At 44.7% G+C, this 14,178-nt stretch overlaps 1 protein-coding gene and 1 long non-coding RNA gene across 5 annotated transcripts in view; both read left to right on the top strand.

The window, feature by feature from the left end:
• Positions 1-2,088, top strand: part of LOC122466000 — a 58,742-nt gene extending 56,654 nt beyond the window's left edge. The window contains exon 2 of the long non-coding RNA XR_006291181.1: positions 75-2,088. This is a non-coding gene — a long non-coding RNA (uncharacterized LOC122466000). The remainder of the gene's footprint in view (positions 1-74) is intronic.
• A 9,853-nt stretch (positions 2,089-11,941) lies between these two features.
• The window catches only part of ELL2 (elongation factor for RNA polymerase II 2), a 68,811-nt gene continuing 66,574 nt past the window's right edge, over positions 11,942-14,178 (top strand). For 2 of the 4 annotated variants that reach the window (XM_037903269.2, XM_037903268.2), the window contains exon 1: positions 11,942-12,198. In XM_037903269.2, the coding sequence (XP_037759197.1) occupies positions 12,067-12,198 (132 nt within the window). In that variant the 5' untranslated portion in view covers positions 11,942-12,066. The remainder of the gene's footprint in view (positions 12,199-14,178) is intronic. The other 2 variants (XM_037903270.1, XM_043546347.1) reach the window with 1 other exon arrangement.

Here is a 14,178-nt window from a genome sequence, read left to right as displayed (position 1 = left end):
TAAGTTAGTTATATATATTTCAATCATATGTAGAATACTGAGAATAATTAAGAATGTATATTCTTATTTTAAAGGTGAACTGAAAAGTAAAAGTTTGGCTCTGGGCTCTTGACTGCTCCTTTTTGATGTAGAAAAATTGCCTCCAATTTTAGTATTTTTTTTATTTTTATTTATTTATTTAAAGTTTCTCCCCTTATTTTTAATGTTGGAAACATTGGCTCCTCACTTCACTCCCCATATGCCAGATCCAAAGACAACTGAAAAGAAGATGATCATTTTCTTCAATTGATCTTAACCATACCAGTGCAAGTTTTTCAACATAGACAAGGCCTGAGAGGAAAGGGGACGCTGAGTCTTATGCTATCTATGAATTAGCACCTCTACACTTTCATATACGTTGGAGAGGGACACCTACAACTCAGATTGCAGCTTCTTGAGACATCACTGTTCAGGATCTCCAAAAATCTTACTGAGATCCTCCAGCAAAAGGTGGGAAGCGAGAAACTAACATTTCTACTATTTAAAAAGGAAAAGCAGAAACAAAGTTTGACTAGTCTTTATACATCGTATAGACGTATGAAAGGACAAAAACATTTTGCTTTGCAGTTCACTTTTAATAACAACACAGACTCATACACCAGAAATCCCCTAGTTAAAAGCTAAAATAACATAAAGTTCAGAGCCTCACCTTTAAACCACTTCTGCAATTCCCAGTGCTGGGCCAGCTGTGTGCCAGACAGCTCCTTCAATGTAAATTGAAAGTAGTGTGAAGGCCAATGTAATTTATGCTGACAGTAAATCTCCCCAATGGGCCAATATAGCAACTGGGGATCAGCAAGATGTAGGGAAATCTTGGCCATCTCTCTATTTCCCAACCACAACCTCCGTATTAGCCATAGGTGCGATGCAGGAGCTCTCACACCATCTCTATACCATTAGTGTTTATCCCACACTCAGGTTATGTTCCCATGACCAACTGTGCCAGCTTTAAGGTCACTTTGAATTTGGCGTGTGATGACCCAGGCCATAATCTTCAACCAAGGTATATAACAGATTTATTTTTAAACATTTCATCTCTTTTTTATTCATCTGCATTGAAGACTGTTTTAACAAGTGAAAAAAATCATTTCACCATCACTGCCAAGGTACATGAAAGACACATTCTGATATATAGGGAGAAATGTTAATGGCTTGCCTGCTCATCTTTATGACTAGATTAATTAAATGTAACTCTGAGGACAAGAAGCAAATATTTATTAATGTTTATGTTTTAGAAACATATGCCTTAAATTTGCCTTTGTTAAAATAGGGCCCCAATCCGGCAGGCATGTACTTAACTTTTAGCACATAAGTAGTCCTAATCATGGCCTAAAATGTTAATAGGCAAAAACAAAAAGCTAAATACAAAAACACTGTTAAAAAAATCATTCTTTGAGCTAACCTTCCATTGCGTTCAGCACTTCCAACAGAAGCTTTAAGTATAGTTATTTCAGTTTATCATTGACTTGATTATATTTTCATTCCACCCTGTTAAATAAATTACCCTCTCTTTTAATCCACTCTCCCTAGTTGAAATCTTTTAAGCAATACTTTAGTCACAATGTGCTCGCTAATTTAATCCATGAGCTACAAGAATTTATTCCTACTGACAAAAAAATATTGCTAACTGTGATTAGACGTCTTGATTCCTAGAAGTCAAATTGTCATGTCATGATTACATTGTATATAATTGACTCCAAAAGTTGTAATAGTTATTTTCCAGATAAATTATTGATTGGTTTTTCCTACTTCTTAAATCCAAAGCTTGGTTACATTAGCAACTTTCCCATATCCACTGGGATTTAAAATGTTTCTGAGCTATAGGACATCTGCTAAAAGAAAGAAGGCACATCATGCTGTGCAAGGTAGGACTTTTCACATAGTTATCATGTCGATAGGTAATGTTGCTATTTTAAGACACAGCATTTAATAAATTGATTGTTATCTACAAAGGTCTAATTTCAAAGACTACTCTTTTTTAAGCAACACAAAGCAAAGGATTGTATTTAATGGTAGAGCAAATTGCATGAATAAAGAACAGTTTCATTTAATTTCATGTGCCATTTACCTTTTCTTCTACAATTTTGTTGAATCACCTGGAAAAAAAAAACACCCAAGTGATGACTATTATATTTACATAATCACAAAATAATTTCCAGCTATTGTTCTTTTCATCAGCCTTTTTAAAAATAGGATCCCTGTCTGTTTTAATATATACCTTCTGAGAATAAGCATTATACTCACAGGCTAAACTACAAATTAAATTTTAGGGGAACAGCCTAACACTGCATAAGAGTAAATAAAACAATTCTACATTCTAAATAGTGCACTGTTCTTTTAATATGCCTCCTACTAGACTACATGTTCTTGGAGTTCTTTGCACTATTGTTGTACCCATCTGAGGCTGTTGGTCCCAGGATATGAGAGTGACAAGAAGGGCTGGTGATATCTTTTATTGAACCAACTGCTGATGGTGAAAGACACAAGTGAAGGAGAGCTTTGTGGAGCTCAAAAGCTTGTCTCTTTCACTAACAGAAGTTGGTCCAATAAAATATATTAGCACACCCACCATATCTCTCTTGGAGTTCTTAGAATTTAACAATGATATTACCTCTTAATTTCACAAAATCAATGACGAGTAGAGACACTAAATTACAAAATCCCAAATATATGCAAGCCCAAATCCAGCACTCTAGAGGGTATGTTAAGCTGGTATTGCAATTTAAGCCCATTGCTTCTTGTCCTATCCTCAGAGGTTAAGAAAAACAATTTTTCTTTCTCCTCTTTGTAACAACCTTTTACATACTTGAAAACTGTTGTGTCCCCTCTCAGTCTTCTCTTTCCAGACTAATCAATTTTTTCAATCTTCCCTCATAGGTCATGTTTTCTTAGGTTATTTTTGTTGCTCTTCTCTGGACTCTCTCCAATTTGGCCACGTCTTTCCTGAAGTGTGGCGTCCAGAACTGGACACAATACTCCAGTTGAGGCCTAATCAGCACGGAGTAGAGTGGAAGAATTACTTCTTGTGTCTTGCTTACAACACTCCTGCTAATACATCCGTGGGTGCCGACTTCCTCTCTTTCCTGTGGGTGCTTGACCCCCCTTTTCCCCCTGGGCCCATCCCCACTCCACCCCTTCCATGAGGCTCCATCCCCATTCCAACCCCTTCCCCAAAGTCCCCATCCCAACTCCTTCCCCAAATCCCTGCCCCAGCCCCACCTCTTCCCCGCCTGCTCCCTTGAGCGTGCCGTGTTCCCACTCCTCCCTCCCTCCCTGAGTGTGCTAACACTGCCAAACAGCTGTTTGGTGGCGGCCGGGCAGGAAGCGCTGGGAGGTAGGTGGAGAAACGGGGATGCGGTGCGCTCAGGGGAGGAGGAGGTGGTGAGGGGAGTTTGGCTGCCAGTGGGTGCAGAGTTCCCACTAATTTTTCCCCGTGGGTGCTCCAGCCTGGATCACCCACGGAGTCAGTGCCTATGAATACATCCCAGAATGATGTTTGCTTTTTTTTGCAACAATGTTACACTGTTGACTCATATTTAGCTTGTGGTCCACTATGACCCCCACTTCCCTTTCCACAGTACTCCTTCCTAGGCAGTCATTTTTCATTTTGTATGTGTGCAACTGATTGTTCCTTCCTAAATGGAGTACTTTGCATTTGTTCTTATTGAATTTCATCCTATTTACTTCTGACCATTTCTCCAATTTGTCCAGATCATTTGAATTTTAATCCTATCCTCCAAAGCACTTGCAACCCCTCCCAGCTTGGTATCATCCACAGACTTCATAAGTGTACTGTGTATGCCATTATCTAAATCATTGATGAAGATATTGAACAGAGCCAGACCCAGAACTGATCCCTGCGGGACCCCACTCGTTATGCCCTTCCAGCATGACTATGAACCACTGATAACTACTCTCTGGGAATGGTTTTCCAACCAGTTTTTCACCCCCCTTCTAGTAGCTCCATCTAGGTTGCATTTCCCTAGTTTATTTATGAGAAGGACATGCGAGACTGTATCAAAAGCTTTACTAAAGTCAAGATATACCACGTCTACTGCTTCCCCCCATCCACAAGGCTTGTTACTCTGTCAAAGAAAGCTATCAGGTTGGTTCGACATGATTTATTTTTGACAAATCCACGCTGACTGTTACTTATTACTGTATTATCTTCTAGATCAGGGGTGGGCAAACTTTTTGACCTGAAGGCCATAACTGGGTATGGAAATTGTGTGGTAGGCCATGAATGCTCACAAAGTTGGGGGTTGGGGTGCCAGAGCAGGTAAGGGCTCTAGGGTGGGGCCAGAAATGAGGAGTTCAGGGTGTGGGAGGGTATTCCGGGCTGGGACCAAGAGGTTTGGAGGGCAGGAGGGGGATCAGGGCTGGGACAGGAGGTTGGGGCACAGGAGGGTGTCAGGGGTGCAGACTCTGGGCGGCACTTACCTCAAGCAGCTCCCAGAAGCAGTGGCATGTCCTCCCTCTGGCTCCTATGTGGAGGCGCAGCCAGGTGGCTCTGCACACTGGTCTGTCCACAGGCACTGCCCATGTAGCTCCCATTGGCCACGGTTCCCGGTCAATGTAAGCTGTGGGGGCAGTGCTTGGGGTGGGGGTGGGGGCAACATGCAGAGCCTCCTGGCTGGAAATTCTAAGTAGACATTTCCAAAAGTAGATGCTGTGAATAACTTTTTTTAGAAACTATATTACTATTGAAAGATTATCAGTAAGATCAAATCTTTCATATGTACATTTAAAACAGTCAGTGATATTATTTCAGAGACTCTTATTTCAGAGACCTGTACCTGTGGAGGCATGTTTTTAATATGTTCAGATGAGAAAATGAATATTTAGTTGACAGACCACAAAATGTGCCCACATCATTCACCACTTCACCAGCATCATGAATTTCACCTGAAGAATCTGTTGTCTCCTAAGCTTCAAGGTTCTCACAGTGTACCTAACAGTGCACAAATGATGAAAGGGGGTGCTTTCTGGTAATAGTCAGTTGTTCCTCCTACCCATACACAGACTATTTCATAGTTTTCTCCCAACACAGACTCCCTTAAATTTAAAACAAACAAACAAAACCTTTATTTGTTAGATTAGGGGGCAGTCATCTGGACCTCAGGGATCTTGTTCACCCAAATGCATCTGAAATTGGGCATTCTATGGATTTTTAACTTAAAGTGATTGAATGACAATTAACTCAAATTAAAAAATGAATGTAGACAAAACCCATGTGAGAAATGGACCGTGACAAATATTGGGGGGGACAAAAGTAGTGCTTAAAATGATTGTGCCCCTATTCCTGGTGACTGTGCCTATGATTATACACAGTAATAAGTACTTGCAAGATTGGGCCCCGCTTCTGATTAAAGTGACAAAACTGTAGAACATTTTTTTTAAATGAACAGAGGTCCAGCTAACTAACTAGGGACTGATCCTGCTAGAATTTAAAATCTGTGGGACTTTTGCCATTGACCTCAAAGGGAGGAGGACTGGACCAACGGCTTTTCATTGTAAAAGCTCTTTTGTAGTTAATGTCTCCTATGTTATGGTCCCATCAATCTCTTGGGAGCCCCTGATGTTGCACTCTCTTGCACTAATGGGACTTTAGCAATGTTCTCCTGATGGGAACTCTCCCTCTCAGAACTAAAATACTTTAGGGGACCCCTTGCCACAAACAAAAGGAGTTTCCAAAGCAGGATTCTATCTTTGTCCCATTCTGTACACTAAACAAAGTAATCCTGATTTGTAGCCATTTGGCAATGACAATACAGCAACTATAGCCCGTTTCTTACTGACAGTAAAGTAAATCAAATGCTGTTACTGCATGTTCATTATCTTTTCTTTAAATGATCTATAATGTTGCAAAGCGTTTAAAACTTTTTGCTCATGTTAGTGTTGAATAAAACAAAGGAAAGTTGGCAAGAGAAATTTTCTTTTTTTTTTTTTAAATTTGCAATCTGTATAATCATGCATCTCTGATCACATCTGTTTTTTCCACATTCCCTCCCTCGTCCCTTCTGCATATGCACTAATCTATCATGCAGGCATAGGCACTGGAGGAATGCCTCAGTGACCAAACTACTGACCCTTTTACTGAAAAGCTCCTTGCCCCACAGCTTGCAGCTCTCCCTGGGCAAAAGTGGCAACAGATGGGAGAAGGGACAGGAATGTCTCCTAACTCATTCCCCTCCCTTCAACCATACTTCCCCCTCCCAACTTCAAAAAGAAGCATGAAATATCCTAAGAGATTTCCGTCTGCTTATAAAAAACAGCCTTTAGAAAGAAACAATTAAATATACCTTTTTTTTAACTGGAAGTTGATTTCTTAATTCTGGTGACTATATGATACCATCTCATAAATAAACTAATCAGTTACTAGAAAGGGGATAGAGACTGTACAAATTTTAGGGCTCATCTACCTCTAGAAGTTGCACTTTAAACTTCTAAGTGTCCATGACAATGCTGCACCAATTTAACTACATCAGTTTAAGATCACACCTTTATTTAAACTGGTACAACTTTGCATCCATCTATGAAGCAACTGAGAGGTGTAATTCCCAGCTGGGGTAGACGTACGCGCACTAGCTCTGCTCAAGCTAGTGCCTCAGAATAGTGTGGCTGCAGTTGCACAGCCAGCCATTCGGGTAGCTGCCCGAGTGTGTACCCAGGGGACTGGGTGGGATTGTACATGGGTGACTAGGCCAGACTGCCACCTGTGCTGCCGCAGTCACCTTGCTATTTTAGGCACTAGGTCAAGCAGAGTTAGTGCGTGTACATCTCCCCTGCTGGGAATTACACCTCCCAAAGGCTGTACAGACATAACCTTTGTGTGCAAACCAGGCCTTTAGATTCTTTCTCTTAAAAAAAACTTTCTTAAAATAAATACAACCTAGAAAGAAAAAAGAGAGTGGAAGGACAGATATCAAATAATACACATAAAAAACATAGCCCAGGACATATGGCACTAATCTTGCAGCCTGTAAACCATAGGCTCATCCTGCAATCAGATCCACAAACGAGAACCTTGACTCCCTTGCAGCGTCCCATTAGCTCTGTCCACACTAGGGAATTTTTGCAAAAATTCCCCACCATTGTTAATACCATTGCTAATACCTGTTCAGTTAAAACAGTGATAGCATTAGCTATACTGAAAGGGAAAGGCTGCCAATGACATTTTAAGCACTGTGTTTCAATTAAATGAATTGCTCTGAGCAGGGTTAGATGAGATGGTGATTAAAAATCCAGAAGCAGTGGTAGCCACAAAATTATGACTCCCAAATTTATAAAGGTCTTAGATACATGGGGAAATTGACCAGAATAGCTATTGTGGAAATGTATTCTCCAATAGCTATTCTGGTCTATTTCCCTGTGCAAACAAGCCCTAAGAAGACCTGGATCTGTGGTAGAAAACAGACAAGACTATTTACTTCAGTGGAACTCTATGCAGGGTCCTCATATGTGGATCCATTTGCAGGACCAGGCCCTTAGGTCTCACTTTGCAAAACAAAACAAAAAGCTTTGATACAATCATCAGCTTTCCCAGCTGTCCATCGCCATTCAAGAGACACACTTTGTCTGTGAGCTTTCTGGACCTGATCCAAAGTCCACTGAAATCAATGAGAGCTCATTGACTTTAAATAGGGTTTGGATCAGGCCCGAAGTGAATGAATGAATGACCTGAAACTTTACGTTTCTGCTCAGGATTATTTAGGTAACTGCATCTCCTCAGATGGGGAAATTAACAAACAAACAAAAAACAGATTATATGTGGGACATGCTTTCCTTTTGCAATTGCTAAAAATATGTTTGTTTTCATCAGAACAAAGATCACTATCTAATCAAATCTCATTTTCTGCTCCATAGCACACACACAAGGCTTTTTTTTTTTCTTTCCTTGGAGGAGGGGGTTGGACAGAACGTGTCTGTCTTATTGCCAGGGCTCCTGCAGTGAGATGTTTGAGAGAGTCCTAGAGGGAAAAGCAGCAGAAAAGTCTTGAAGTCATTAAGTGAGGTAAATAGTTCCAAAATGTTGAGAAAATGATTATGCAAGCCACAGAAAAATGGAAAGAGAAGGAGGGGGAAAATACATTCAGTGCAAGGGTAACTAATGTTTAGAGTAAGGGAACAGATGATTTAGAGGGGAGGGGAAATTCCCTGGCTTCTCCCAGGTGGGAAAAGCCACATTGGCAATGTGTTTTTTCCCCTCTATCTCTTCCTCTATCTGTGGTCTGTATTATCATTACCTAAATATATTATGACACAGTCCATGACTTCCTATATATGGAGTTGTTTATAACAGTGGTTCTCAACCAGAGGTCTTGGGCCACCTGGGAGGCCACGGGCAGGTTTCAGTGGGTCTGCCAAGCATAGTCAGCATTAGACTCATTTGAGCCCTGGGCAGAAAGCCAAAGTCCTACCACGCAGAACTGCAAGGAATATTTCAGGGTCCCGAGCCCTACCACCCAGGGCTGAAGTTGAAGCCTCAGCAACTTAGCTTTGTGGTGTCCCCTGTGCTGTGGAGCCCTGGGCAATTGACCTGCTTCTACCCCTTAATGCCAGCCCTGGCTTTTATATGCAGAAAAGTAGTTGTTGTGGCACAGGTGGTCTGTGGAGTTTTTATAGCGGGGGGGCTCAGAAAGAAAAAGATTGAGAACCCCTGGTTTATAAGACACCACTGGCTATGTCTACTACCTATATCCTACTTGTCCCTGCATTTTTACTAAGTGACATAGTCCTGCTAAGATTTACATTCTTTCTAGGAAACCAGTCCTGCAAAGAGATGTGTATCGACAGACTTGATTTCAGTGGGGCATTGCACAGAGGCATACCAACAAGAAGGTCTTTGGAGGATTGAGAAGGAGCCTTCATGAGATAAACACTTACACACAGAGAATTACACATTTTACATTCAAGAGGTTATTTCTTTTCACATATGTATTGTGTGTGTTCTATTTGTGTGTGTGTGTGCTATTATTCTAAAGTTTATTTTTACTAATTTGACCCAGGAGTGGGGTCTATCATTGGCAAGAGAAGCCAAAAGAAGTGTATATTGAGGAAGAATTTTGAGTAGGGAGATTGTATGACATGGAGGATCAGAAAGGACGGTCCAGAGATAGGGGGAAGCTTAGAAGAAAGTGCAGCCACTTGTGGAAGAAGGGAACAAATGGGGTGCAGAAGAAAGCAGAATTAGTAGTGTGCAGTGTCTGAGCAGGACAGTGGTGAAAGTCAAGTTATGCAGGACCTTGATGAAGAGGACAAAGAGTTGAATTTGTTGCGGAAGGAGATTCAGAGCTAACAAAAGGACACTGAGGGCCATCTACCCTAAGACAAAAGACATATTTTAAAAACATGTTAGGTAACACCTTTTAACTAACATGTTTTAAAACTCTAGCGCAGACAGGGTAAGTTGTATTTTATCACATCAGTTGGGTGGAGTGAACCATAGGGCTGGGGTTAGAGTGGAGAAAAAAATAAGGTAGTGGTACTCCTCCAAGTTCTGCCCACAAAATGTGCTTCACCAACATAAGACACCAAAATCAGTAGCCTGTGCAGATATTCCAAATATGATTTGTGTTGCCTTTTGTGGGCTCATTAAACTCGACTCCTTCTCCATGGGGCTTAAATATGCCTAGGTTCCTTGTGCTTGGCTCTTTCTTGATTTGGATGACTTGGGTCACCTAAACAAGAAGTACAGTTCTGTAACTGTCCTTCTCCTTTTTTTACAGGAGGAATTAAATAGATGACATTTAAATTATCAACACTGGGCATCTGTGTTAATGGTTTCCAGGCTCACTGCAGACCTATACAGACATCTGTGTGTCAGGCCGAGTCTACATTAGAAAAGTTATATTGGCATAAGTTAGAGGTGTGATTTTCTTACAAAAAGGTTATACCAGCGTAAACCCTTGTGTGGACATAGTTATCAGTTGCCTTCTATGGAAATAGTTTATTTTGCTTTCACTGTGGGGAGGATGCCATTTCAACTAAAACAGTGTAAAGCAGCCAGAGTACTTACCCAGGGGGTCAGGTGGGTTTGTGCTCAGGTGCCTAGCATAGTAGCTCAGCAGAGATAGCACTTGTCTGTCTACCTGGGCTGGAAAGCATCCTGCCAGCTGCTGTGCAATCATACCCATTGCACAGTTAAGCCTCAGTTACACTCGGTTCACATTTTTGAGGCTTTCTCCAAAACCATAGCAGCTAGAGACTGACCTCTTTAAAAATATGAAAATTGACACCTGGCCAATAATGCCACAATCCGCTAGATGCTACCCATGTAAAGAAAGACAGCACCTGCCTCAAAGAACTCACAATCTAAGGTTATGTCTACACTTAAAACGCAATAGCTGCACGTCTGCCCCACTGTAGCACTTCAGCATAGACACTTGTTGGAACAGCTCTCCCATTGCTGTAGTAAAGCCACTTTCCCGAGAGGCAGTAGCTATGTTGATGGAAGAATTCTCCCATCAACCTAGTGCTGTCTACACCAGGGGTTAGTACGGTTTAACTGTGTCGCTCAGAGGTGTGGATTTTTTACACCCCTGAGCCACACAGTTGTACCAACCTAATTTCCTAATGTAGACCAGGCCTCAACATCTAGGTTAACATAATTACATTAGTCAGGGGTGTGAAAAATCCATACCTCTGAACAAGATAGCTACACCAACCTAAGCCCTCATGTAGATGCAGAGTGGTACTCAATTAACTCAAGTTAAATGACACTTGTCTAGAGAAACCCAAGAGGATGATAAAGTGATGGAGGCGGGAGAAGACAAATTAGGTGGTGAAGACAACAAAACCACTGATGTGGGTTGGGCACTTGGGTTAGGGTCTGGGGAGGAAAACATGGATTTTGTGATGTTCTAGAGGAAGCAGCAGCAAAGAGTTGCAGCAGCATGGCTGTGTGAGGCCAAGGAGGTTTACATTTCTCTATCACCATTTCAGCAACACATGAACCCTTGGTTGGGTGGGAGAAGGTGGCTTCAACAACGCAGCAGACAGCACAGGAGAGGGGAAGAAGCATGAAAAGAGAGAGGGACCAGATAATCAGATCGAAGAGGCATGTCACAGGCGGCCGGGGGTGTGCACGAGTTTTGCTGGGGAGTCACATCACCCGCGGGGGCACTTGGGGCAGCTAAGAACAACGCTGCTCCCCTATCTGCCTCCTGTTATGGCAGCTTTGCAAACACTGGAAGAACAAGATTTCAGAGGGGTACCCCCGTTAGTGTGTATCAGCAAAAACAAGGAGGAGTCCGGGTGGAGGAACAAAGGGTTTGTTTGGTCAGTCAGCAGTGGCGGCTGGAGCGCCGTGCCCGGCCTGAGCGCTGGGAGACTCCCGCTTGTCGGCGCATCCCGGGCAGCCCCGCTGCTGGGGCAGGCGCGGGAAGGTGATTGCACACGAGCGCACGCCAGGGGCACGGCTGCTGCGGGGTGCGTGCGGAGCGCGCGAGCGGGTCTGCGACTAACGCCGCCTCGGCCCGCAGGGACACAGCCCCGGGGACAGCGGGGGAGGGCCCGGGTGTGCGCCTCTGTCCCCGCCTCCTCCCGTGTCCCTGCCCCACCCCGGGGGCTCGGGGAGGCGGGGCAGGGCGCCTGCTGCGGGGGAAGGACAGGAACCGGTCACGTGGGAGGCTCAAGCCCGGTCGCTGGGAGCGTCAATAATGACATCAAACGTGATTAAATAAATCTCTGCTGACGTCAGCACCTCGCACGTCCCCCCGCGCGGAGCCTGGCTCGTGCTGGCCTTCCGGACCCCCGGCTCAGTCGGCCGGGGCGGCTCCGCTCGGGCCGTGGGCGTGTCCCGCCGGGCCTCCGTGCGGCGCCATAGGCGGAGTGGGCGGGCCCGTTGGGCGTGTCCCCGCCGGAGCGGGCGGGGTATTGTGCTGAGTGGGCGGGGCGCGGCGGCGGCTGCGCGCTGGCTGGATGGCTGGTACGTCAGCGGCGGGATGGCTGTAGCTGCGGTGGCGGCGGCGGCAGGCAGCGCGGCCCCGGCGGTGGCGGCAGCAGCGGGGCGGGGGGCAGTGTAAGATGGCGGCGCTGCGGGAGGGGGGCAGGTACGGCGTGTCCTGCGGCAGGGTCATCCAGGACAACATCACGGTGCTGCACGTCAAGCTGACCGAGACCGCCTTCCGGGCTCTGGAGAGCTACCAGGGCAACAAGGTGAGGGGCGCCCCGCGCTCCTGGGGCTGGCACCCGTCGCTGGCGGTGATGAACCCGGGGAGGGAGGCGGCGAGCGCTCTGCTGCCCTGCCCGGCGCTCGTCCTGCCCGCTCGCCCGGGAGGCGCTGCGTGAGGCGGCAGCTAGTGAGGAGTAAACGTCTCTCTGCGGGGCTGCCAGGCAGCGAAGGGGTCCGGCTGGGCTCCCCTCTGCCCCTGGGGGTTCCCGTGTTCACTGGCCGGTCCCTGAGTCCCCTACCGGTGGGGACTTGCCCCAGTGGGACCGGCCCTTCTTCCTCCGTCGCCTGCTGCCGAGCCAGTTCCCGTGGCACGGGAACAACACAGCTCTTTCCCCCCCTGTTGGTGCCAGCTGGTGTCCCTGGAGCCAGCGGTGACCGGAGCCAGCAGCTCCCAGATGGGGCAGATTTCGCTGAGCTGTCATGTCTGTGTTTGGCTCTGCCAGTCTCCCCCTCCTCCTCTCCCCCTTCAGACCTGACTCCTAGGGAAAGCGGGAGGTGGCTGGCTGTGGGGCTGAAGTGACAATGCCATCCATGACAGTTTTATTACACATCTTTATAATGCTGCTAAGAAAACTCTTTTATGGCAGCTCTCCCCCCTTCCTTCCCTCGGCCTCCCTGCAGCCAGGCAGCCCTGGGAGATTATGATATGCCCCATGTCTCCAGTGGCAATGGCTGCTGCTGCCTCCAGGGGCTATTGTTCAACACAAGAGAGTTAAAGTTGCAATAGATCTGCTGCTAGTTGGGGTGACCTGCCTTTTTGGGGGTGAGGGTCTTGTCGTTTTTGTCTCTTTGTCCTTAAATCTCTTTCTAGAGGGGGAAATTGATCTTAGGTGTGTCTTGGTATAGTTTAAACCGATTTTAAATTCTGGATGGGAAGTTTTGTAAAGTTTCAGGCAGCATTTTACATCTTGTGTTTAAAAAATAAACAAACAAAAAAAAAACAAAAAACCTTCTTTAGAGAAAAGGAGTTCTTGTGGCACCTTAGAGACTAACCAATTTATTTGTTGCCACAAGTACTCTTTTTCTTTTTGCGAATACAGACTAACACGGCTGTTACTCTGAAACCCTTCTTTAGAGACTTTGTGCAGCAGGGCGATGGTGCCCATAACCTTTTTTCCTGACTGTAGTTTTCCAGTTGAAACTTGAGACCTCAAGTTGCATTTAATGGAAGTTAAAAGTGGCTACGCGCTACAGTATGTCCCCGGGAGGAGGAGGATTAAGCTCTAATTAGACTGTGTCCTTTCATTGGATTTCAAGCTAAATACCTGTCTTTTCTCCTATCCCTTCACTTCATTATGGTTAAAAGAGAATTGGTGGGGCTTCTGTGTAATTTTTTTGTAGTGTGTAATGCAGGACCTGGGGAGGGGAAGGTGCTGATTGAACATTTCTTTTCTGAATATGCTTTCTTAAGTGCCAGCAGGCCTTCATCCAAAAGACCTCTTTCACTCACTGAATCAGCTTCTAGAAACGCTTCTTAAAAATATATATATAAAGAGTTAAGTGGTCACAGTAAAAGGAGAGATGAAGCTGGGTGATGACTTGGCTGTAACAGGTTCTTGATTAACACCAGATGCTCTTCCAACCCGGCTACTCTTTTCCTTTACAGCCTTCTTCACACTAAAGGCTGACTCAGAACTGGATTTCCCAGAACTGACCCCCAAATTGAGCCTTTCCCTATGACTAATAGCTGCTTCTCCTTCCTCCATAATAAACAGCTTACTCTAAAATAGTGTTCTAGTGTGCTGTGCTCTGTCTCCTCTGATGTGCTGGCATCTTATGTTTGTTTTAACATGTTTGGCAGCTTGCTTTCATGTTGCACTCTTACCATTTAGCAATGTCTAGCCAGCCTGGGTTCCAGTGCTACATAATTATACCACAGCTTGTCTTTTTTTGGCTGTAAAACTGGCTTACTGTTACCAAATCCAGAACAAAAATCAAACATTGAATTGCCACTTGTCCTATAT

Source organism: Chelonia mydas, chromosome 5, assembly GCF_015237465.2.
Source record: "Chelonia mydas isolate rCheMyd1 chromosome 5, rCheMyd1.pri.v2, whole genome shotgun sequence".
Lineage (NCBI taxonomy): Eukaryota > Metazoa > Chordata > Testudines > Cheloniidae > Chelonia > Chelonia mydas.
This window is presented reverse-complemented; position numbering and strand designations above follow the sequence as displayed.